At 45.9% G+C, this 22,957-nt stretch overlaps 1 protein-coding gene across 4 annotated transcripts in view; it reads right to left on the bottom strand.

The window, feature by feature from the left end:
• IL13RA2 (interleukin 13 receptor subunit alpha 2) overlaps positions 1-22,957 on the bottom strand; it is a 623,741-nt gene that overhangs the window by 543,068 nt on the left and 57,716 nt on the right. The window contains exons 1-2 of one of the 4 annotated variants that reach the window (XM_069212557.1): positions 6,638-6,741; positions 6,144-6,303 (exon numbers count right to left, since the gene is read on the bottom strand). In XM_069212557.1, the coding sequence (XP_069068658.1) occupies positions 6,144-6,222 (79 nt within the window). In that variant the 5' untranslated portion in view covers positions 6,223-6,303; positions 6,638-6,741. The other 3 variants (XM_069212559.1, XM_069212558.1, XM_069212556.1) reach the window with 3 other exon arrangements.

Below are 22,957 nucleotides of genomic sequence, written 5' to 3'. Positions count from 1 at the left end.
AGAACTTTCTGCCACAGAAATGTGAGTAACATGTGTATTTTTAGCCAAATTTTGAGGTTTGCAAAGGATTCTGGGTAACAGAACCTGGTCCGAGCCCCGCAAGTCACCCCTCCTTGGATTCCCCTAGGTCTCTAGTTTTCAGAAATGCACAGGTTTGGTAGGTTTCCCTAGGTGCCGGCTGAGCTAGAGGCCAAAATCTACAGGTAGGCACTTCGCAAAAAACACCTCTGTTTTTTTCCAAAATTTAGGATGTGTCCACGTTGCGCTTTGGGGTGTTTCCTGTCGCCGGCGCTAGGCCTACCCACGCAAGTGAGGTATCATTTTTATCGGGAGACGTGGGGGAACGCTGGGTGGAAGGAAATTTGTAGCTCCTCTCAGATTCCAGAACTTTCTGCCACAGAAATGTGAGGGACATGTGTTTTTTTAGCCAAATTTTGAGGTTTGCAAAGGATTCTGGGTAACAGAACCTGGTCCGAGCCCCGCAAGTCACCCCTCCTTGGATTCCCCTAGGTCTCTAGTTTTCAGAAATGCACAGGTTTGGTAGGTTTCCCTAGGTGGCGGCTGAGCTAGAGGCCAAAATCTACAGGTAGTCACTTTGCTAAAAACAGCTCTGTTTTCTGTGATATGTCCACGTTGTGTTTTGGGGCATATCCTGTCGCGGGCGCTAGGCCTACCCACACAAGTGAGGTATCATTTTTATCGGGAGACGTGGGGGAACGCTGGGTGGAAGGAAATTTGTGGTTCCTCTCAGATTCCAGAACTTTCTGCCACAGAAATGTGAGGAACATGTGTTTTATTAGCCAAATTTTGAGGTTTGCAAAGGATTCTGGGTAACAGAACCTGGTCCGAGCCCCGCAAGTCACCCCTCCTTGGATTCCCCTAGGTCTCTAGTTTTCAGAAATGCACAGGTTTGGTAGGTTTCCCTAGGTGGCGGCTGAGCTAGAGGCCAAAATCTACAGGTAGTCACTTTGCTAAAAACAGCTCTGTTTTCTGTGATATGTCCACGTTGTGTTTTGGGGCATATCCTGTCGCGGGCGCTAGGCCTACCCACACAAGTGAGGTATCATTTTTATCGGGAGACGTGGGGGAACGCTGGGTGGAAGGAAATTTGTGGCTCCTCTCAGATTCCAGAACTTTCTGCCACAGAAATGTGAGGAACATGTGTTTTTTTAGCCAAATTTTGAGGTTTGCAAAGGATTCTGGGTAACAGAACCTGATCCGAGCCACACAAGTCACCCCTCCTTGGATTCCCCTAGGTCTCTAGTTTTCAGAAATGCACAGGTTTGGTAGGTTTCCCTAGGTGGCGGCTGAGCTAGAGGCCAAAATCTACAGGTAGTCACTTTGCTAAAAACAGCTCTGTTTTCTGTGATGTGTCCACGTTGTGTTTTGGGGCATATCCTGTCGCGGGTGCTAGGCCTACCCACACAAGTGAGGTATCATTTTTATCGGGAGACGTGGGGGAACGCTGGGTGGAAGGAAATTTGTGGCTCCTCTCAGATTCCAGAACTTTCTGCCACAGAAATGTGAGGAACATGTGTTTTTTTTAGCCAAATTTTGAGGTTTGCAAAGGATTCTGGGTAACAGAACCTGGTCCGAGCCACACAAGTCACCCCTCCTTGGATTCCCCTAGGTCTCTAGTTTTCAGAAATGCACAGGTTTGGTAGGTTTCCCTAGGTGGCGGCTGAGCTAGAGGCCAAAATCTACAGGTAGTCACTTTGCTAAAAACAGCTCTGTTTTCTGTGATGTGTCCACGTTGTGTTTTGGGGCATATCCTGTCGCGGGTGCTAGGCCTACCCACACAAGTGAGGTACCATTTTTATCGGGAGACTTGGGGGAACATAGATTAGCAAAACAAGTACTATTGCCCCTTGTCTTTCTCTACATTTTTTCCTTCCAAATATAGGAGTGTGTGTAAAAAAGACATCTATTTGAGAAATTCCCTGTAATTCACGTGCTACTATGGTCACCCCGGAATTCAGAGATGTGCAAATAACCACTGCTCCTCAACACCTTATATTGTGCCCTTTTTGGAAATGCAAAGGTTTTCTTGATAGCAATTTTTTACTCCTTATATTTCAGCAAATGAATTGCTGTATACCCGGTATAGAATGAAAACGCACTGCAGGGTGCAGCTCATTTATTGGCTCTGGGTTCCTCGGGTTCTTGATGAACCTACAAACCCTATATATCCCCGCAACCAGAGGAGTCCAGCAGACGTAACGGTATATTGCTTTCGATAATCTGACATTGCAGGGAAAAGTTACAGAGTAAAACGTAGAGAAAAATTGATGTTTTTTTCACCTCAATTTCAATATTTTTCTTTTTCAGCTGTTATTTTCTGTAGGAAACCCTTGTAGGATCTACACAAATGACCCCTTGCTGAATTCAGAATTTTGTCTACTTTTCAGAAATGTTTAGGTTTCTGGGATCCAGCATTGGTTTCATGACCATTCCTGTCACTGACTGGAAGGAGGCTGAAAGCACAAAAAATTGCACAAATGGGGTATGCCCCAGTAAAATGCCAAAACTGTGTTGAAAAATTGGGTTTTCGGATTCAAGTCTGCCTGTTCTTGAAAGCTGGGAAGCTGCTGAGTTTAGCACCGGAGACCCTTTGTTGATGCCATTTTCAGGGGAAAAACCACAAGCCTTCTTCTGCAGCCCCTTTTTCCAATTTTTTTGAAAAAAACGAAATTTTCACTGTATTTTGGCCAATTTCTTGGCCTCCTTCAGGGGAACCCACAAAGTCTGGGTACCTTTAGAATCCCTAGGATGTTGGAAAAAAAGGACGCAAATTTGGCTTGATTAGCTTATGTGGACAAAAAGTTATGAGGGCCTAAGCGCGAACTGCCCCAAATAGGCAAAAAAGGTGGCACAGGAGGGGGAAAAGGCCTGGCAGCGAAGGGGTTAAAGACAAAATGCAAACTGTCAAATTCAGGCGATTACTGTGATGTCAAAGTAGCTTTTGACATTTCTACTATATCAAGACTGAACTGACATTTATCACACAGGTTATCCCTTCACAGGAGCACAAGACATTAATGCCCTCTTTTACCACTCCTGTTGGCCCTGTGCATATAGCTAATAGCGATTTGCATAGGAGAAGAGGTGGAAATTGTGGGGATCCCATTCAGTAGAGATACACAAACGATTATGCTTTTCGTGGATGCCATCCTCTGGACTCAGCATCAATGTCCCTTTGCCCTTTGATGACATAACAGCAGCTATTTGAGAAAGTGGCCAGCATTAAAGTCAACTTCACCAAATCTGAATCTGAAACCATAAATCCAATACTTAAGCATTAAGAAAAACCTACAAAGCAGCAGATTTATACACTATTAATTACGCGAGGCACCTGGCAACCATTTAGATTGATTTGAGAAAATTGTTCCCACTCTGCCTTTCCTGGTTTGGTCGGCTCAATGTAGTAACAAGCATTTGCAATCCAATGGGTCTTGTGTTTGCTCGAGTTAGCGCAATTAGCATTGTAAATTCCTAACTGGACTTTTCTTGCCACATAAATTGAAAATGAAAAGTAAAACAGTTGTCATAAGCAAGCCGATTCAAAGCACCGTGGTCGCCATGAGTTCAAAGGAGAGACAATAAAAGGACAAAAAAGTTTCCTCGCAGTCAAACGTGCCAGCAAATGTGCAATTTTCCATGTAACAGGGTCGATGGTCAAGGCAGTAGCAAAACTGCCCCAAGGAGGGACAAAGGTAAATTTATTTACCAATGATAACAAAGAATTTTTGAAAGGCAAGCCCATGAACGAGTGATAGTGACGGGCATGCGGTGGGAGTGGTTAAAAGCCCACTGATAGATTGCAACAGGCCAGAGCACTTCAGTGCTCGACCTAAAAATGAATGTACTACCGCTCTTCCTGTATCTATTCCAGTCGTTACTGGTTGAAGTTCATCACTGAATTTTTTCAGGAGTGTATGGCATTCTCATTGTGAATACAGGACACTTCAGTGGCCCATTGAACTAGGATGTCTATTATATTATTATATTACAAAGCTTCCCAATTGAGTGACTTGGTAGACTGCTCCCTTAGGACAGCTGACAAAATGTAGCCTTATATCAAGTGGGCTTTAATAGATTATATGCTCTGTGCCTCCCGAAACCAAAGAGGGTGACTGTCCTCCTAATGTATACCTTAGCACCCCAAGTCTCTGCCCTCAAAATCTGGAACATGCCTGTGAAGCAAGATGGCCTCACCTCCTTACTAACCCCGTACTGTAGTATGTTGAGTGATTTCTGCACTAGCTTTTAATTGGAAATAGAAAAAAACAACCTTTAGAAATTCAATGGCACCAAAGATTGGGGAATACATTGACCATGTAGAAGCCTGCTTGAGCAGTAAACAAAGCTAATACCGATTTCCAGTCAGTCTAAGGTTCCCTGTCGCACTACAGGTCAGTTGGACTTCTAGCAACGCATGGTCCAACCCTAGGCTCAAGGCTCCATGCCTATTCTCTTAATAGGTGACCAGGAAGGAATGAAGGGGAGACAGTAGTAGGGGCACAGCTTGCTTTTACTTTGTGGTAGATGCAACAGTACCTAGACTAGAGGCCAGGTGTAAGAAAGCATTTTGCATTCGCAAACGGTGCGAATGCCTGTTTGCGAATGCAAAATGCCATTTCAGAATGTATGAAATACATTCTGATCGCAATTTTAAGGAATCGCTATTTTAGCGATTCCTTAAAATTGTGACCCTGTTCAGAGAGTCGCAAATTGCACATGTATGAAGCTATTCCTAAATGCGATTTTGGCATTTAGGAATCGCTAATTACCACCAAGTTGAACTTGGTGGTAACCATGTGCAAAATTTAAAAATGCATTTAAAATACATTTTTAAATTGTACATGTAAAGCACACATGTCCTTTTGGCATGTGTGCACCTTACATGTCCCCCAAAACAATTTTGGGGTGCTGCAGAGGGGGCCTTAGGCCCCCAGCACCATGGGGGTTTGCATTTCCAAAATTGCGATTTCTGGTTCAGAAATCGCAGTTTTGGAAATGCAAAAAATTCGCAGATATGGGCCAACAGGCCCATAGGTGCGAATGGGGCCGGTATCACAATTTGCGATTCGGTAATAGCATTTGCGATTTTTAAGAAATCGCTATTACCGGTTCGCAAATGTGATACATGGCACTTTGCGAGTCGGAAATAGCGATTTCTTAAAAATCGCTATTAGCGAATCGCAAAAGGCCTTTATGATACATCTGGCCCCATATTACGTGCAATGTATGTAGAACCATTGAAGGAGACAAGCGGTTTTCTGGGGGAATGGGAAGGTGGTGGGATATTTGGGAACTTTTCACTGTTTTAATTTCTAAGAGGTAACATCTGAGCGATTGATATATTCCTTGGGTAATGCTTACCTATGACTTATGTTCTGCCTTTAAGTTATATTATGAAAAGCATGACAAAAACGATATAACTAAGAAGAATGTCCTTTGTGTAAATTTCAACTGAGTATCCACGCCTAAATCATAAAGCAATTTCTGTGAGTAATGGTATCTTACATCAGGTTTAGGGTTAGGCTTGCTTATGATTTCCCAGACTTACTACATGCTTACTAACTTTGTAAACCACAAAACCTTTTTTAAGGTAAGCATGTTTTACATCTGCAAAACGTGTGTGTAACCTAAATGTAAGTCTGCCACTGGACACAACTACTCACAGAAAGTGTTTTGAAAATTGGACCTTTCATTAAGTAGTAATTCACATCTAAGAAAGGAGCTAGACACATAGATTCTTAGTGAAATATTTGTGAATCAGAACTGCAAGTTTAATTCAGGTTTTCGTTCTAGAAGGGTCTCCGTAAATGTTCATTGCTGTTATCCGTTCGCACGTGCGGCATGGCTTTACAGGAAGTAAACGGAAGAGCAACATAGCTAGCTAATGGCTGATGTATAATCAAGAAACTCGATTGGTAACCAGAGCAATAATTAGCAGAGGAACAAAACGGCACTGTCTAAAATTGACACCTAACCTTGATAAAAAACGTGAATACAGCCATAAAGGCAATTATAAGACATCAGAACTTGCAAATATAATTCCGCCTATATATAAGTTTAAACCCGAACATGAAAATAATATTTATCTTCAATAATTCGAAAAATCGAATAGTTAGTCTTACCTGAGGGGAGTATAGATGAAGAGCACACAAACGGCAACATGGTAAATAGGGAGCGTGTATAAATCCATCCCCAGTTCATGTTAATGCAACAGTTCTGAAGGTCAGCTAAGCAGGCTGAAAATACAAGGCAAGTTTTTTTTCTGCAAATATATTTGAGAACCTGGAAAAAAAACAAGAGAAATAAATATGTTAAATTATCTTTAAATAAAGTGATTTTAAAAGACGCGTTGCAGCCACTGTGGAATTTAGAAGGCCTTGGGTAGCATACTGACATACTAAGGGTATTCTAGAGCTTACGTTCCCCTTAGCGAGTCCTTTGGGCGCTGTTGAGAACGGGTGGTTATTGTTTCAGTACAGTACTCGTTTGTGTGTGCTTCGGAAGAATGGAAGGAAGGCTGAGAGTCAACAGATGCCTGGAGTGGATGCATTACCTCACAGAGCCACAATGCCTAGTCCCCGTGCTTGTAAGTGTGTAAAAGGATAGCTGTACTCACGAATCTTTCGTTTTTTAGGCACCGGGATTCTCTTCTGGCTCCACGCCACCTTCGGTTCTTAGTAATACTAAAAAAAAACAAGCGCCAAAGGGAAGTTGCACAAGCTAGAGCACGTGAAATGTCGTAATGAACTTATGAGGTTAGTGATGTTGTTTTAAGTACACAAATGAGCCCCGGTTCGAACCCTCAAGAGATCGTGTTGTTTCTTTGGCTTTTAAAAGCTGCACCTGCATGAGAGAGGCCTCACGTGGTTATAACCGGTCAAGCATAATAGGAGCGGTAGCTCAATTCCACGGAAAAACGTGTACCGAATTAATAAGTAATGTTTCCTCTCTACTAAGAGGTCTAAAGCCGCCTTCATAAACACAGTTCAGCGGTAGCCTGCGGGCATGCATACCTTACCACAAAACGACACAGAATTCTACGTGGTATAAGGGGTGCTGAATGTTATCATTTTCCAGAACATTTAACTAATTAAAAAGGTTTCCTAAAGGTCTCTCGAGAGTCACAACTGTATTTCTTTGTATCACTTTGGAAGATGTTGTTATGTCAATAATTCAATTATTCTTCCATTCATAGTAAAGTTTGGTGCTGCAGACGCATATTCACACCAGTTAACATGACTTACAGGAATCTGGACAGCTGATTTCTACATATGTGTTGATGGTGATTTAGACAGGAGAGCCCAAAAGGATATGTTGGCCCTATATTTTTCTCTGTGGACTCCAAGAGCTCTAATGCAATTTCTACATAGCAGAGAGACCTCCAGTCCTGACTTGTTAGTATAGCATTTTGTGACTGAAAACAGCAACATACACCATAGCAAACTTTGAAGGTATTGCGTGGTGTGACTGCCCAGAATATAAACATGCAACACCCATTTTTAACTAAAAGTAATAGTGACTAATCACTAGCAGCTAAAAGTAATTCCCTTCCTCTCCTTCTGAAAAAAAATGACTGAGAATCTTTTCAATGAAATGTCTTGCTATCTGTAAAGGTCAAATATAAATGTCTGGGTTTCGTAGCCACATAAGTGCTAAGGATCCCCTTCTAGCCTAAGCCACCATATGCAGAGCTATTTATTTGTCTGGCCTTAGTGAAATTTTTAAATCTCATGCCACGGTATTTTTTTTACATATATAATCATACAAATAGGGGCTGTTTGGTCAGCAGTCTCCCTCCACTGATCTGTTGAGGTGACATCAACATTTTGCTTCTGCTCACTACTGTGTAGAGCATAGGGTAATGGGCCAGCCCACCTCTTTCAAGGGCTCCCCTCACTGCTATGAGTGAAGGAATTGTGTCAGTCCAAAATGTGTACTCCCTCCTCAAACAAAAGGCCCTTCACCGCCTGTAATGATGGGCCAATGATTGTTTTCATTTTAAAGGAAACATTATTTTGTCATTTACTAGCTTTTTAATTTCTAGTTTACGTTCGTGAGACCCCAGCAGCTCCTCACACAATGCTACAGGCCAACATGCTGGACATCTCCCCCCCAGGACAGCTGAAATGCAGCTAGTGGGAACAGGTCAGACAAAGGCCTCTGCCAGACCTTCCGGCTCACCACTTCATCTTGTTTTTTTCTTGAAAAAATGAACACTTGGATGCCTGGGGGCATTTCAGTACATCCTAGAGGGGCAGTGTTAGAAATGGGGTTTTTGGTTGGCAGTTAGGTTGCCCTCTGTCCAAGCAAGAACCCTCACTCTAGTCAGGGTAAGTCACACACAATCCAAAATCAGCCTGTGCTCACCCTCCGGTAGCTTGGCACGAGCAGTCAGGCTTAACTTAGAAGGCAATGTGTAAAGCATTTGTGCAATAAATCATACAACACCATAGCATAACACCACAAAAATACACCACACAGTGTTTAGAAAAATATAGAATATTTATCTGGGTACTTGTAGGTCAAAACGATCAAAGTTGCAATACGAATTTGTAAAGATATCACTGAAAAGTGATATTAAGTGTCTTTAAGTCTTTTAAAAAGCAATAAAGTGTCTTTCAAGCACAGAGTACCTGGTTTCTGGTGGGAAATCTCCTCAGCGGGCCACAGGAGAAGAGATGCGTGGAAAAAGGGGTGTGTGCGTCGATTTCTCCTCAGCACACACAGACTTGCGTCGTTCTTTTCCACGCGGGGAAGTCGGGCGTCGTTTTCCGGCGCGCAGACAGTCTCTTTTTGTGGATCGCGGGGATTACCAGATGTCCCGGGTCTGTGCGTGGATTCTCCTGCTTATTTTCCGGCTGCGCGTCGTTCTGCGGGGCTGCGCGTCGAAGTTTCGATCTCACGGTAGGCGTCGCGTCGATTTCTCCTTGGAAGTCGGGCGGCGTTGTCCTTGCGAGGCCGTGCGTCGAAATTTTGGTCTCACGGCAGGCGTCGCGTCGATTTCTCCTTGGAAGTCGGGCGGCGTTGTCCTTGCGAGGCCGTGCGTCAAAGTTTCGCACTCACGGTAGGCGTCGCGTCGATTTCTCCTTGGAAGTCGGGCGGCTTTGTCCTTGCGAGGTTGTGCGTCGAAGTCTCGATCGTCCCGAGGGCGTCGCGTTGATCAGCGTCGGTGTGCGGCGTTTTTCTCGCCGCGAAACAAGCTGTGCGTCGAAATTTTCGGCGCACGGAGCGTCCACGTGAAAGGAAGAAGTCTTTTTGGTCCTGAGACTTCAAGGAACAGGAGGCAAGCTCTATCCAAGCCCTTGGAGAGCACTTTCACAGCCAGACAAGAGTTCAGCAAGGCAGCAGGGCAACAGCAAGACAGCAGTCCTTTGGAGAAAGCAGACAGGTGAGTCCTTTGAGCAGCCAGGCAGTTCTTCTTGGCAGGATGTAGTTTCTGGTTCAGGTTTCTTCTCCAGCAAGTGTCTGATGAGGTAGGGCAGAGGCCCTGTTTTATACTAAGTTGTGCCTTTGAAGTGGGGGTGACTTCAAAGAGTCTCTAAGAAATGCACCAAGTTCCCTTTCAGCTCAATCCTGTCTGCCAGAGTCCCAGTAGGGGGTGTGGCAGTCCTTTGTGTGAGGGCAGGCCCTCCACCCTCCCAGCCCAGGAAGACCCATTCAAAATGCAGATGTATGCAAGTGAGGCTGAGTACCCTGTGTTTGGGGTGTGTCTGAGTGAATGCACAAGGAGCTGTCAACTAAACCTAGCCAGACGTGGATTGAAGGGCACAACAAGATTTTAGTGCAAAGAAATGCTCACTTTCTAAAAGTGGCATTTCTAGAATAGTAATATTAAATCCGACTTCACCAGTCAGCAGGATTTTGTATTACCATTCTGGCCATACTAAATATGACCTTCCTGCTCCTTTCAGATCAGCAGCTGCCACTTCAACAGTGTATGAGGGCAGCCCCAATGTTAGCCTATGAAGGGAGCAGGCCTCACAGTAGTGTAAAAACGAATTTAGGAGTTTTACACTACCAGGACATATAACTACACAGGTACATGTCCTGCCTTTTACCTACACAGCACCCTGCTCTAGGGGTTACCTAGGGCACACATTAGGGATGACTTATATGTAGAAAAAGGGGAGTTCTAGGCTTGGCAAGTACTTTTAAATGCCAAGTCGAAGTGGCAGGGAAACTGCACACACAGGCCTTGCAATGGCAGGCCTGAGACAAGGTTAAGGGGCTACTGAGGTGGGTGGCACAACCAGTGCTGCAGGCCCACTAGTAGCATTTAATCTACATGCCCTAGGCACATGTAGTGCACTCTACTAGGGACTTACAGGTAAATTAAATAGTCAATCATGGATAAACCAATCAATAGTACAATTTACACAGAGAGCATATGCACTTTAGCACTGGTTAGCAGTGGTAAAGTGCTCAGAGGTCAAAAGCCAACAACAACAGGTCAGAAAAAATAGGAGGAAGGAGGCAAAAAGTTTGGGGATGTCCCTGTCAAAAAGCCAGGTCCAACATGACCCCCCACCAGCCTAAAGCCAGGGGAGAACAATCACTATCCTGATGTACTTCCCTGTTTGAGGCGACAGAACAAGGACCCAGGCCCACAACAGCAGGGGCATGCTCCAGTTCTTCGCCTTCCTGACTCCCATTGGATCCCTCTGTCCATACTCTCAGGGCCCACTAAGCCCATCCATGGGGAACCTTTCTCCTTTCCTGCGGATCCCATCTGTGCAGCACCTAACCTTACTTTGCTCACAGATGTATCCCAGGAGCAGGATAGTACCACCATGACCAACATAGTGGTGTTGCCCACTCTACCCCTGGGGTGTGACACTTGTCCCCTCCCCAGGGATAACTCTGTCCACCCGGACAGCAAGCCACAGTGATTACTGACAGCTGCCAGGGATGAGAGCCAGGCCCCAGGCCTCTCAAAGCTCTCCAACCACTGTGGCTGTGGAGAGTGGGGGGCGGTAGCCCCAGGTGCTGGGCACCCTTTAACCACTCTCCCTTCCACCAGGTCAGGGATGACAGCCTGAACCTGGTCCTCCCCTCTGGGGCTTTGTACCCTCCCTCCTGGAGCGGTACCCCCAGAGTCCAACATGGTCAGGGTGCTTACAGAAGTCACCCTGTACCATTCCTCCACCAGTGCAGGGCTGTTAACCTGCCACTGGCCCTCCAACCTGGGGCCTGTACCTTCAGGTTGGACTAGGGCCCGGGGTGAGGCTTCCCTCCCCCTGCCTTCCCTTCTGGGGTCCAGCACCCTCCAACTAGGAGTGGCCTCCTCAGAAGACAACATGGTAGGGGCACTGTTATCAGTAGCCCCTCCCTCCAGGTCCGGGGGGACACCCTGAACCTGGTCTTCCAGCCCAGGGTCTGTACCCTCAGACTGGATCACCGCCTGGCAAACCAGGACTTCCTGGGAGGCACACCTACCCCCCACCAGGTCAGAGTTTAACCTCTGCACCTGCCCATTCAACTCAGAGTCACCACCCTGAAGTTGAACAATTGCCTGGCACGCCAGGACTTCCTGGAGGGCACACTGACCCTCCACCAGGTCAGAGTTTAACCTCTGCACCTGACCATTCAACTCAGAGTCACCACCCTGAAGTTGAACAATTGCCTGGCACACCAGGACTTCCTGGAGGGCACACTGACCCTCCACCAGGTCAGAGTTTAACCTCTGCACCTGACCATTCAACTCAGAGTCACCACCCTGAAGTTGAACAATTGCCTGGCGCACCAGGACTTTCTGGGAGGCACACCTACCTCCCACCAGGTCAGAGTTTAACCTCTGAGCCTGGTTCCCCAACCCAGGGTCACCACCCTGAGGTTGGGCAATTGCCTGGCACGCCAGGACTTTCTGGGGGGCACACCTACCCCCCACCAGGTCAGAGTTTAACCTCTGAACCTGGTCATCCAACCCAGAGTCAACACCCTGAGCTTGGACAATTGCCTGGCACAGCAGGGCTTCTTGGGAGGCACACCTACCTCCCACCAGGTCAGAGTTTAACCTCTGAACCTGGGTATCCAACCCAGAGTCACCGCCCTGAGGTTGAACAATTGCCTGGCACGCCAGGACTTTCTGGGGGGCACACCTACCCCCCACCAGGTCAGAGTTTAACCTCTGAACCCAGTTATCCAACCCAGAGTCAGCACTCTGAGGTTGAACAATTGCCTGGCACGCCAGGACTTTCTGGAGGGCACACTGACCCTCCACCAGGTCAGAGTTTAACCTCTGAACTGGGCCATTCAACTCAGAGTTACCACCCTGAAGTTGAACAATCGCCTGGCACGCCAGGACTTCCTGGAGGGCACACTGACCCTCCACCAGGTCAGAGTTTAACCTCTGAACCTGGTTCTCCAACCTAGGGTCACCATCCTGAGGTTGGACAACTGCCTGGTACACCAGGGCTTTCTGGGGGGCACACCTACCCCCCACCAGGTCAGAGGTTAACCTCTGAACCTGGATATCCAACCCAGAGTCACCACCCTGAGGTTGAATCTTTGCCTGGCATGCCAGGACTTCCTGGGGGGCACTCTCACCCCCCACAAGGGACACGCCGTCCCCAAGGGCCACACAAGAGTCTGGTTGGCGCAGGTCTCCCGACCTCTGCCCATCCGGCAGAGTCTGGGTTTCCCCCAAACCAGAAACGGTTTCACCTGGGTCATTCCTGGGGGGCTCTGCTCTCAGAGCTGACCCCTGACTTTCAAGATCCTCCACTGGGGTCGGCCACCCCCTCTCAACCCTATGTCTGGACTTCTGCACCCCCTCACTAGGAGTGGTACTGCCAGACACCAGAACTGTTGGGATGCTGTCTACAGTCATCCCCCCAAGTTCTTCTGACACTGCGGGGCTTCCCTCAAAAGGTAGCCCTACGGTACAGGTTAGGCTCTGAGACCTACCTGGGACACTACAATCCTCTCCCACCTCACTTGGTCGGGAACCACCTAGACCACTCCCTTCAGGAGCACCCCCAAATGCCTCTTCAGACTCTCTGGTACTCACCCAAAAGTCTGCCTCCACTGTAAGTTCCCTGGGGTCAGAGAACTCACACTCCACCTGGTGTTGGCGTAGCTCTGGAAAATAAGGACCAGACATATGCTCTCTAGCAATTACATCACTCTGCCCTTCACATGTATTAACCACAGTACCCTTCACCCAACCACCCAGTAACTCAACCTTGGAAAAGCACTCTACTTCACCCTCCTGAGACTGGTGAGACAGTATCTGTCTGTCCCTGACACTCAACCCAAACTCTTCTGGGATGTCTCTACACTCTATATCCAGGACGTCCACCAGGGGGGAACCCTTTTCTTTGTCACTCTCTGCTAGAGTCAGTAAAGTGTCCCTCCCCCCCAGTAGGAATATGACTCCCTGTGCCAGTTCCCCAATCCTTCTCAGGGACCCTGTGCATAACGGGGACTACCTCATACCCTTGAACTGCCTGGGGTGTGTCAACTCCCTTCTTCAAGTTGGGCACCACATCTCTGGGCTTGTGCCCTTCTTCAGCAGTACTAGATGCAAGATTTTTGCTGCCACCATCTGAACTGGACTCAGCCCTTCCGGCTTCCAGTTTCAGCTCTTTACAGCTCAGCTCTTGAGCTGCAATCTTTTCTTCTTCCAGGGCTAAGAGACTTGCTGCCTCAGCCCTTTCAATAAACTCATCTAGCTCTTCCATCCACCGTGCTTGAGCCATGAGCCATTCTTTTTTCACTGGGTCTCTTTCCTCATCTGAGTCGTCCTCCTCCTCCTCTGAGGGGTACTTAGTCATTTGGTTTCTTGCTGCCTCTCTCTCTGCCCATCTGTCTTCCTCCCAGACTATGTAGGCATGTAGCATCTCTGCTTTAGTAGATCTCTTTGCTACAGGAAGGCCACATTCTCTGCAAAGCTTCCTTAGGTCAGCCTTAGTGAGGTGGTCAGTAGGCAAAAAGAATAAGTAGGTAAGCGATCCCATTCTGATAGGATCTTACCAGCAAAAACCAAAATCCAAAGTCCAAAATATCAATAGTATATCCAGGAGGACATCAGAGACCAAAAGTCAAAAAAAGATAAAAAATCAAGTTGACCTTCAACTGTGGGTAGGTAGTGAAATACTTAGCTACTGTATGTCACTGCACAAACACAAGTCCTATCCTCACCGCTGATCACCAATGTTAGAAATGGGGTTTTTGGTTGGCAGTTAGGTTGCCCTCTGTCCAAGCAAGAACCCTCACTCTAGTCAGGGTAAGTCACACACAATCCAAAATCAGCCTGTGCTCACCCTCCGGTAGCTTGGCACAAGCAGTCAGGCTTAACTTAGAAGGCAATGTGTAAAGCATTTGTGCAATAAATCATACAACACCATAGCATAACACCACAAAAATACACCACACAGTGTTTAGAAAAATATAGAATATTTATCTGGGTACTTGTAGGTCAAAACGATCAAAGTTGCAATACGAATTTGTAAAGATATCACTGAAAAGTGATATTAAGTGTCTTTAAGTCTTTTAAAAAGCAATAAAGTGTCTTTCAAGCACAGAGTACCTGGTTTCTGGTGGGAAATCTCCTCAGCGGGCCACAGGAGAAGAGATGCGTGGAAAAAGGGGTGTGTGCGTCGATTTCTCCTCAGCACACACAGACTTGCGTCGTTCTTTTCCACGCGGGGAAGTCGGGCGTCGTTTTCCGGCGCGCAGACAGTCTCTTTTTGTGGATCGCGGGGATTACCAGATGTCCCGGGTCTGTGCGTGGATTCTCCTGCTTATTTTCCGGCTGCGCGTCGTTCTGCGGGGCTGCGCGTCGAAGTTTCGATCTCACGGTAGGCGTAGCGTCGATTTCTCCTTGGAAGTCGGGCGGCGTTGTCCTTGCGAGGCCGTGCGTCGAAATTTTGGTCTCACGGCAGGCGTCGCGTCGATTTCTCCTTGGAAGTCGGGCGGCGTTGTCCTTGCGAGGCCGTGCGTCAAAGTTTCGCACTCACGGTAGGCGTCGCGTCGATTTCTCCTTGGAAGTCGGGCGGCTTTGTCCTTGCGAGGTTGTGCGTCGAAGTCTCGATCGTCCCGAGGGCGTCGCGTTGATCAGCGTTGGTGTGCGGCGTTTTTCTCGCCGCGAAACAAGCTGTGCGTCGAAATTTTCGGCGCACGGAGCGTCCACGTGAAAGGAAGAAGTCTTTTTGGTCCTGAGACTTCAAGGAACAGGAGGCAAGCTCTATCCAAGCCCTTGGAGAGCACTTTCACAGCCAGACAAAGAGTTCAGCAAGGCAGCAGGGCAACAGCAAGACAGCAGTCCTTTGGAGAAAGCAGACAGGTGAGTCCTTTGAGCAGCCAGGCAGTTCTTCTTGGCAGGATGTAGTTTCTGGTTCAGGTTTCTTCTCCAGCAAGTGTCTGATGAGGTAGGGCAGAGGCCCTGTTTTATACTAAGTTGTGCCTTTGAAGTGGGGGTGACTTCAAAGAGTCTCTAAGAAATGCACCAAGTTCCCTTTCAGCTCAATCCTGTCTGCCAGAGTCCCAGTAGGGGGTGTGGCAGTCCTTTGTGTGAGGGCAGGCCCTCCACCCTCCCAGCCCAGGAAGACCCATTCAAAATGCAGATGTATGCAAGTGAGGCTGAGTACCCTGTGTTTGGGGTGTGTCTGAGTGAATGCACAAGGAGCTGTCAACTAAACCTAGCCAGACGTGGATTGAAGGGCACAACAAGATTTTAGTGCAAAGAAATGCTCACTTTCTAAAAGTGGCATTTCTAGAATAGTAATATTAAATCCGACTTCACCAGTCAGCAGGATTTTGTATTACCATTCTGGCCATACTAAATATGACCTTCCTGCTCCTTTCAGATCAGCAGCTGCCACTTCAACAGTGTATGAGGGCAGCCCCAATGTTAGCCTATGAAGGGAGCAGGCCTCACAGTAGTGTAAAAACGAATTTAGGAGTTTTACACTACCAGGACATATAACTACACAGGTACATGTCCTGCCTTTTACCTACACAGCACCCTGCTCTAGGGGTTACCTAGGGCACACATTAGGGATGACTTATATGTAGAAAAAGGGGAGTTCTAGGCTTGGCAAGTACTTTTAAATGCCAAGTCGAAGTGGCAGGGAAACTGCACACACAGGCCTTGCAATGGCAGGCCTGAGACAAGGTTAAGGGGCTACTGAGGTGGGTGGCACAACCAGTGCTGCAGGCCCACTAGTAGCATTTAATCTACATGCCCTAGGCACATGTAGTGCACTCTACTAGGGACTTACAGGTAAATTAAATAGTCAATCATGGATAAACCAATCAATAGTACAATTTACACAGAGAGCATATGCACTTTAGCACTGGTTAGCAGTGGTAAAGTGCTCAGAGGTCAAAAGCCAACAACAACAGGTCAGAAAAAATAGGAGGAAGGAGGCAAAAAGTTTGGGGATGTCCCTGTCAAAAAGCCAGGTCCAAAAGGCAGTTTAAGAGGTAAGTCAACCGATTTTAGTAGACCGTTGCCAGACATAAGCATACCTTGCAAAAGGAAGCCATGATTAATAGGTCCCCAAATCCGGAGCCTACACCCCTACACCCCTGATCTGCTCAGGGGATCGGATAGGCTCTCATTGTGGGAAACTGAGACAGGGGCCTTTTTTGCATTCCATTTGCAACAACTGTAATGTGCTTTCAGTTCTTAGACATGGTAGGACAGTGGATAATGTGTTCCATCCCCATCAACATTCTGACCCTGACCTGAAATTGCTCTATTAACCTTCCTACAAATAATTTTTATATAACTAATTTAGTGCAGGTCATATACTGTCCTCCATTTTTTGCTAAGTTTTCTTATACAAATGACTGGAGTGCTACACAGGCTCCCTAAAACTTATTTTAGAATGCCCTGCTCAACATTTTATTAATAACAGGTAAACTCTCCTCCTCTCCTTGCGAGTAATCTTGTATTAAGGAGTACAGGAATCTACTGTATTCATTTCTACAGCGATCTGCACTAATTTTTTCATTTTTTGTTTTCTTTTTGTCTATTTGCCAGAAATCACATGGAAAGCACCTTGAACGTTTCTTTATACCTAGAGAGGCAACACAATACAGTCACCAAGCAACACAATCTCTTGGGAAAGTAGATGCAAAGAGTAATAATGATCAGAAGCTATTCTTAATTCCTTATATTCTTCTTCAATTCAAAAAGCGCAGCCAGTGCATTTTCCCACAACAAGTTCATCAGGGCATGATCTGTAAGTGATAAAAGATTGAAAATCCACTTGGTGAATTCAAGGTTATTTATTAAAGTCCATTTTCAACAGAAATTGTAGACAATTGAACGAGCCTTAAGGCCCAAGGTTATTTTAAATGTCCATTTCAAACAGAGGCCATAGACATTTTAGACAAAAATGCGAGAGAGCCTAAATGCCCATTTCAAAAGGAGGTCGTAGACATTTTAGATAAAAAAGCCAGAGAGCTGACACGTGTTTCGCCCCCTTTGGTGAGTCAACCTTGGGTTTTTTCAAGGCTGCAAAATATAGATAGTAAGGATTCAGTTTCTGAGGAAACTATTATAAGGACTAAAAGGTATATTTCATGCAAATACTTGGGTGTGATATAGAAAGAAATAGTTCATTGAGGTACCCAGTGAATTTGGTGCAGTTATATGAAAAGGGAAAGTGTAACTCAGAACACCAGCTTGTGAGGAAAATTATCCACTAAGTCCAAGAAGACTGAAAGAATTTCCGACCAATATTGTTGATGACTCTCGTGTGATGAATCATAGTCAAAAATGGTGATTTACTTTACTAATTATGGATAAATAATGCACGTCTGGATGTGCTATGGATTAGTAAAACAGATGCTGGTGAAGGATGGTTAGTGACCTATCTCCTTGTGGGTGCAATATCACAGAATTGTTTTAGTGATATTATTTTATGTAACCGGTAGGTGACATAAATGAACTGCTCATCCCTGAAAGGCGTCATCAAAGTAAATCCATTTTGAGAACACTTATAGGATGGTCATTATATTCAATCTGTTTAAAACAATATTATCATTTAAAATATGGTATTAATAATAGTTCTGTAGGACTTATCATATTACAGGTAATAATGTCATTAAATGATAACATGTTCATTTATATATTTAGTCAAAGACAAGAATGTAGCCAGTATTAATCAGGGGTAAGCAAAACCGTTGTGTACATTTTTAGAAGTTACAGAAATGTCACATGCATAATACTCCAGACTGATCAATGTCCCAAGAGAGAAAACCTGTACATATTGATATGTTCATGATAACTCTTAAAAAAATCTAGTAGATCCCATCATTTAAATCAATCGCAAATGTTAAGTACATTATAACAGAAGTTTCGAAGGTAGCTAACCAAACATACACAGAAAGTTAGGGACAGGTTCATAGCCAAGGAGGGAATGAGTGTTAACAGTAATTACTGCATGATAACTCCTTTGATTGGTAAAGCTAAGAGTGGCGTTTAGTTTGGTGGATAGTTTGGTTTGAATCAGGACAGATGTCACGATTTCTGTTAAGGTCGTATGTTAACTGCTGCTCTCTTAGGTTAAATGAAAACAGCAGTTGAACAAGTCGTTTCAGTAGCCAGGGTGTTTGGATAAATATCAAAAACAGACTACAACTTGTATGACACAGGCTGCTTATTCAGTCCGTGTTGGGAGAGGGGCTTGTGGAACGTTAGATGCTCAAGGCCCTTTGTAACCGGGCCGCATACCTGCCTGTGAGAGGAGACACTGGATGTCCCGGGCTGAATCCCTCAGTGCGCTGCGGCATCTCAGGCCAGCGCCATATTTGTTTGGTTCCCAAATTGTGTCTTTCTTTGATTATGAGAGAGACAGGCAAAAGGAAATCATGGTAATCATGGCCATAATTAAAAAGGACTTGTGTAATATGGATAAAGCGTTCCTGCTCACTGAACATTGTGATTGCCAACGGTGTCCGTAATCGCCGTTACATTGATATGTATGTCAGCCCTGTCATTTATTTGAATTGTCAAGCTTGTTTATGACTGGAATTAGTAAATTATAAATGTTGTTATTATAACCCAGAGGGGTAGTCAGTTAGAGAGGTGTTATAACCGCGGCCATATTTAAACGATTCATGTCTACGGCGGATGACAGGTTTGGCTGACTGGGCATTGTAGCCGGTATTAGTGACTATAACAGCCGAAATGGGATACAAATATCTGCCCTGTGAAAAAATTAGAATACCATTTCTTAATTATAACAGGAGCTGGTAAAATGTTCATAAACATCTATATTTATAGGTGTGTCAATGTTTGGGTAGCTCTTAAAATATTAGTACCTTGTGTAGAAATTTACCTGCATAAGATAACTCTTACGCCTCACGGCATGAACTAGGGGCCCAATTCTGAATTTGGCGGGCGGCCGGCGCCGCCCACCTGGCGGGAACCGCCACTTGGCCGCTCCGCGGTCAAAAGACCGCAGAGGCCATTCTGGCTTTCCCTCTGGGCCGGCGGGCGACCGCCAAAAGGGCGCCCGCCGGCCCAGCGGGAAAGGCCCAGCTACAAGGAAGCCGGCTCCGAATGGAGCCGGCGGAGTAGCTGGGGTGCGACGGGTGCAGTGGCACCCGCCGCGATTTTCACTGTCTGCGTGGCAGACAGTGAAAATCCTGCTGGGGCCCTGTTAGGGGGCCCCATGACACCCGTTCCCGCCAGCCTGGTTCTGGCGGTAAAAACCGCCAGAAACAGGCTGGCGGGAAGGGGGTCGGAATCCCCATGGCGGCGCTGCAAGCAGCGCCGCCATGGAGGATTCCCCCAGCCGGGGGAAATCCGGCGCAAAAGCGCCGGACCCGGCTGAGCGACAGCGGCTTCACAGCCGCAGTCGGAATATAGGATGGAGCACCGCCAGCCTGTTGGCGGTGCTTCATCCGGCCTCCGGAATGAGGCCCTAGATGTTGATATGTCTGCCTTAAAGATATTATGGGATACTGAGTTTATAAGTACTGTTAGAGGGGTGGTCACCCCTAACTTTTTGCCTGCCTCCCTCCACTTTTTAGATACTGTTTTTGCTGGTTTTAAGACTCTGCACACTTTACCACTGCTAATCAGTGCTAAAGTGCATATGGTCTTTCCCTTTAAACATGGTAACATTGGATCATACCCAATTGGACTATTTAATTAACTCATAAGTCCCTAGTAAAGTGCACTATATGTGCCCAGGGCCTGTAGATTAAATGCTACTAGTTGGCCTGCAGCACTGATTGTGCCACTCACTCAAGAAGCCCCTTAACCTTGTCTCAGGCCTTCCATTGCAAGGCCTGTGTGTGCAGTTTCGCAGCCAATTCAACTTGGCATTTAAAATTACTTGGAAAGTCTAAAACCCCCCTTTTTCTACATATACGTCACCCCTAAGGTATGCCCTAGGTAACCCATAGGGCAGGGTGCTGTGTAGGCAAAAGGCAGGACAGGTACATGTGTAGTTTACATGTCCTGGTAGTGTATAACCCCTAAATTTGTTTTTTACACTGATGTGAGGCCTGCTCCCTTCATAGGCTAACATTGGGACTGCCCTCATATTTTGTTTGACTGGTAGCTGCTGATCTGAAAGGAGTAGGAAGGTAATATTTTATATGGCCAGAATGGTTATACAAAATATTGCTGACTGGTGAAGTTGGATTTAATATTACTATTTAATAAATGCCACTTTTAGAAAGTGTAATATATGGTCACTAAAAGGGGAAAGTATACCTAGACTTCCACGGTAAAATTAATCTCACAAGAAAGGGACTACATTTATTTTATCCAATATCCGTGGATTAATTTATATTTTATTTCCTTTATCAAATCAATTACTACAATCTTTTTATCTGATCACAGACTTCTTATGATTATTATAAAATCCTAGGTGCTCCTAAACATACAAACACAGTGAAAGTGAATACTGTGAAAAACGTGTCAGTGTTATATACAATATATACAAAATATGTGGTTAAAAACAATGAATCATGAGGTTCAAAAGGCTCCTTCAATCCAGGAGTCCTGAAGTCACTTATATAATTTAACAACAATCCACAATCAATTTTTTGTTGAGGTTTCAACCCTATATATAGATATGAATCAACAGTGGGTCATCATTAGGACTGGAAATCTCTCTATTTTGGTAGCAGCTATTGGTTCAGATTGAATGTATTTGTTTCTTGATAATAGTTGCCAGAATTATTGGTCACCTTCAGTACTAGCGATTCTTTACAATTGTAGTCATCTTAAGAGATGCCTTATCTTTGTAGCCTTCACCATATTTTAAATCTCTCAATCAAATCATCACTTGTATATTTCAAGTTATAACAATAGCGGCGGCTGATTTTGAATTCCCAACTTTTCATAATAACATACGGAAGACATAACGGAAGACGCCAAAATGCATGCATTTTGGCGTCTTCCGTTGTGCAGGATGTTCTTGTCCTGGCATTCTTCAGAGGGGTCAGCAGCCATGATAGGTTGAGTCATCTGCAAATATTTAGGGACAAAATGTAGACACACACTACCCTATATAGCCCACACCATACCCATACACCAACATCTGATGGGTGGGAACCAGGGCTCACCTATTAGCCACACCCTGTGCCTCTGTAGTTGGGCCATCACATTTGGGATGCTGCTATTCCTCAGGACAAAGGCATCATGCACCGACCCAGGATACTTAGTATTGACATGGGAGATATACTGGTCCGCCAAGCACACCATCTGAACATTCATAGAGTGGAAACTCTTACGATTCCTGAACACCTGTTCATTCTGGTGGGGGAGAACAAATGCAATATATGTTCCATCAATTGCCCAATTATGTTGGGGATATGTCCCATTGCATAAAACTCGGACTTCACTGTGGTCAAATCCTCAACTTGAGGGAAAACAATGAAACTCCACAAGTGTTTTATCAGGGCAGACAACACTCTTGTCAGCACTATTGAGAACATTGGCTGTGACATTCCTGCTGCCAAGCCCACTGTCACTTGGAAAGAACCAGTTGCCGTGAAAATGGAGTACAAATAGCACTTGCACAAGAGGGGGGATCCCAGTGGGGTGACGGATAGCAGATACCCAATTGGGCACACAGCTCTGTGATTGTGGCCCTGTCAATTCTATAGGTAAGGATAATGTGCCTGTCCTCCAGTGTTGCCAAGTCCACCAGGGGTCTGTACACGGGGATATGTCTCCATCTCCTATTCATCCTCAGCGGTAGGAATCTAAGGGACACAAGAGTGAGGAGCCAGTCACAAACTGAACAATGGAACTAAAACAGAACTTTGCATCCTGTAAACATGAAATGGGTCATTGTGATTTGTCCAGTATATGCTAATATCTCCTGTGACGCAGCATTATTCCAGGAGCTGCCCCCTACCCTGAAATGGTGTCCGCCTGTCCTGTGTGGAGGGACAGGTGGAAGTGAGGTAATTCTGCTGATGTTGTGCGCCGTTGCGGGAGGCGGTCAGGAACCGCCGTGCAACTCCTCATTGGCTAACATTGGGCCCTATTGGTTACAGTGGCCAATGGTGATCTATGCCGGCGGTGACGGTATGCACCGCCGCAGATGTGACCGCCATTTTCTATCATATTCCTCACTTGTTACCTGACCTTCCATAGGAAAGGACCTACACTGCATGTGCTGCTGTCACCTGTTTCTGAAACCAACCATGGCCCATGTGACTGGGGAACGGGCCCCAGCCTTCACATCAGAGGAGTTGGAGAGACTGGTGAATGTGGTCCTACCCCAGTACGAACTGCTGTAAGGACCTCTAGACCAACAGGTGAACACGATGCATGTGGCAGAAAACTAATGGAGTTGTGTGTGTGAAGGCCTCATGTAAGGGGGATAGGGGGATGTCCTTTTGGTGGTATACATGTTGTGTGTTGGTCCATGTGTGTGTAAATGGTGATGTGAAGGGGTATGGTGGGCTATATGTATAACAGGCAGGGCTGTTTGTCTAATTCTATTTTCCT

Source organism: Pleurodeles waltl, chromosome 2_1 (assembly GCF_031143425.1).
Source record: "Pleurodeles waltl isolate 20211129_DDA chromosome 2_1, aPleWal1.hap1.20221129, whole genome shotgun sequence".
Taxonomy (NCBI): Eukaryota; Metazoa; Chordata; class Amphibia; order Caudata; family Salamandridae; genus Pleurodeles; species Pleurodeles waltl.
This window is presented reverse-complemented; position numbering and strand designations above follow the sequence as displayed.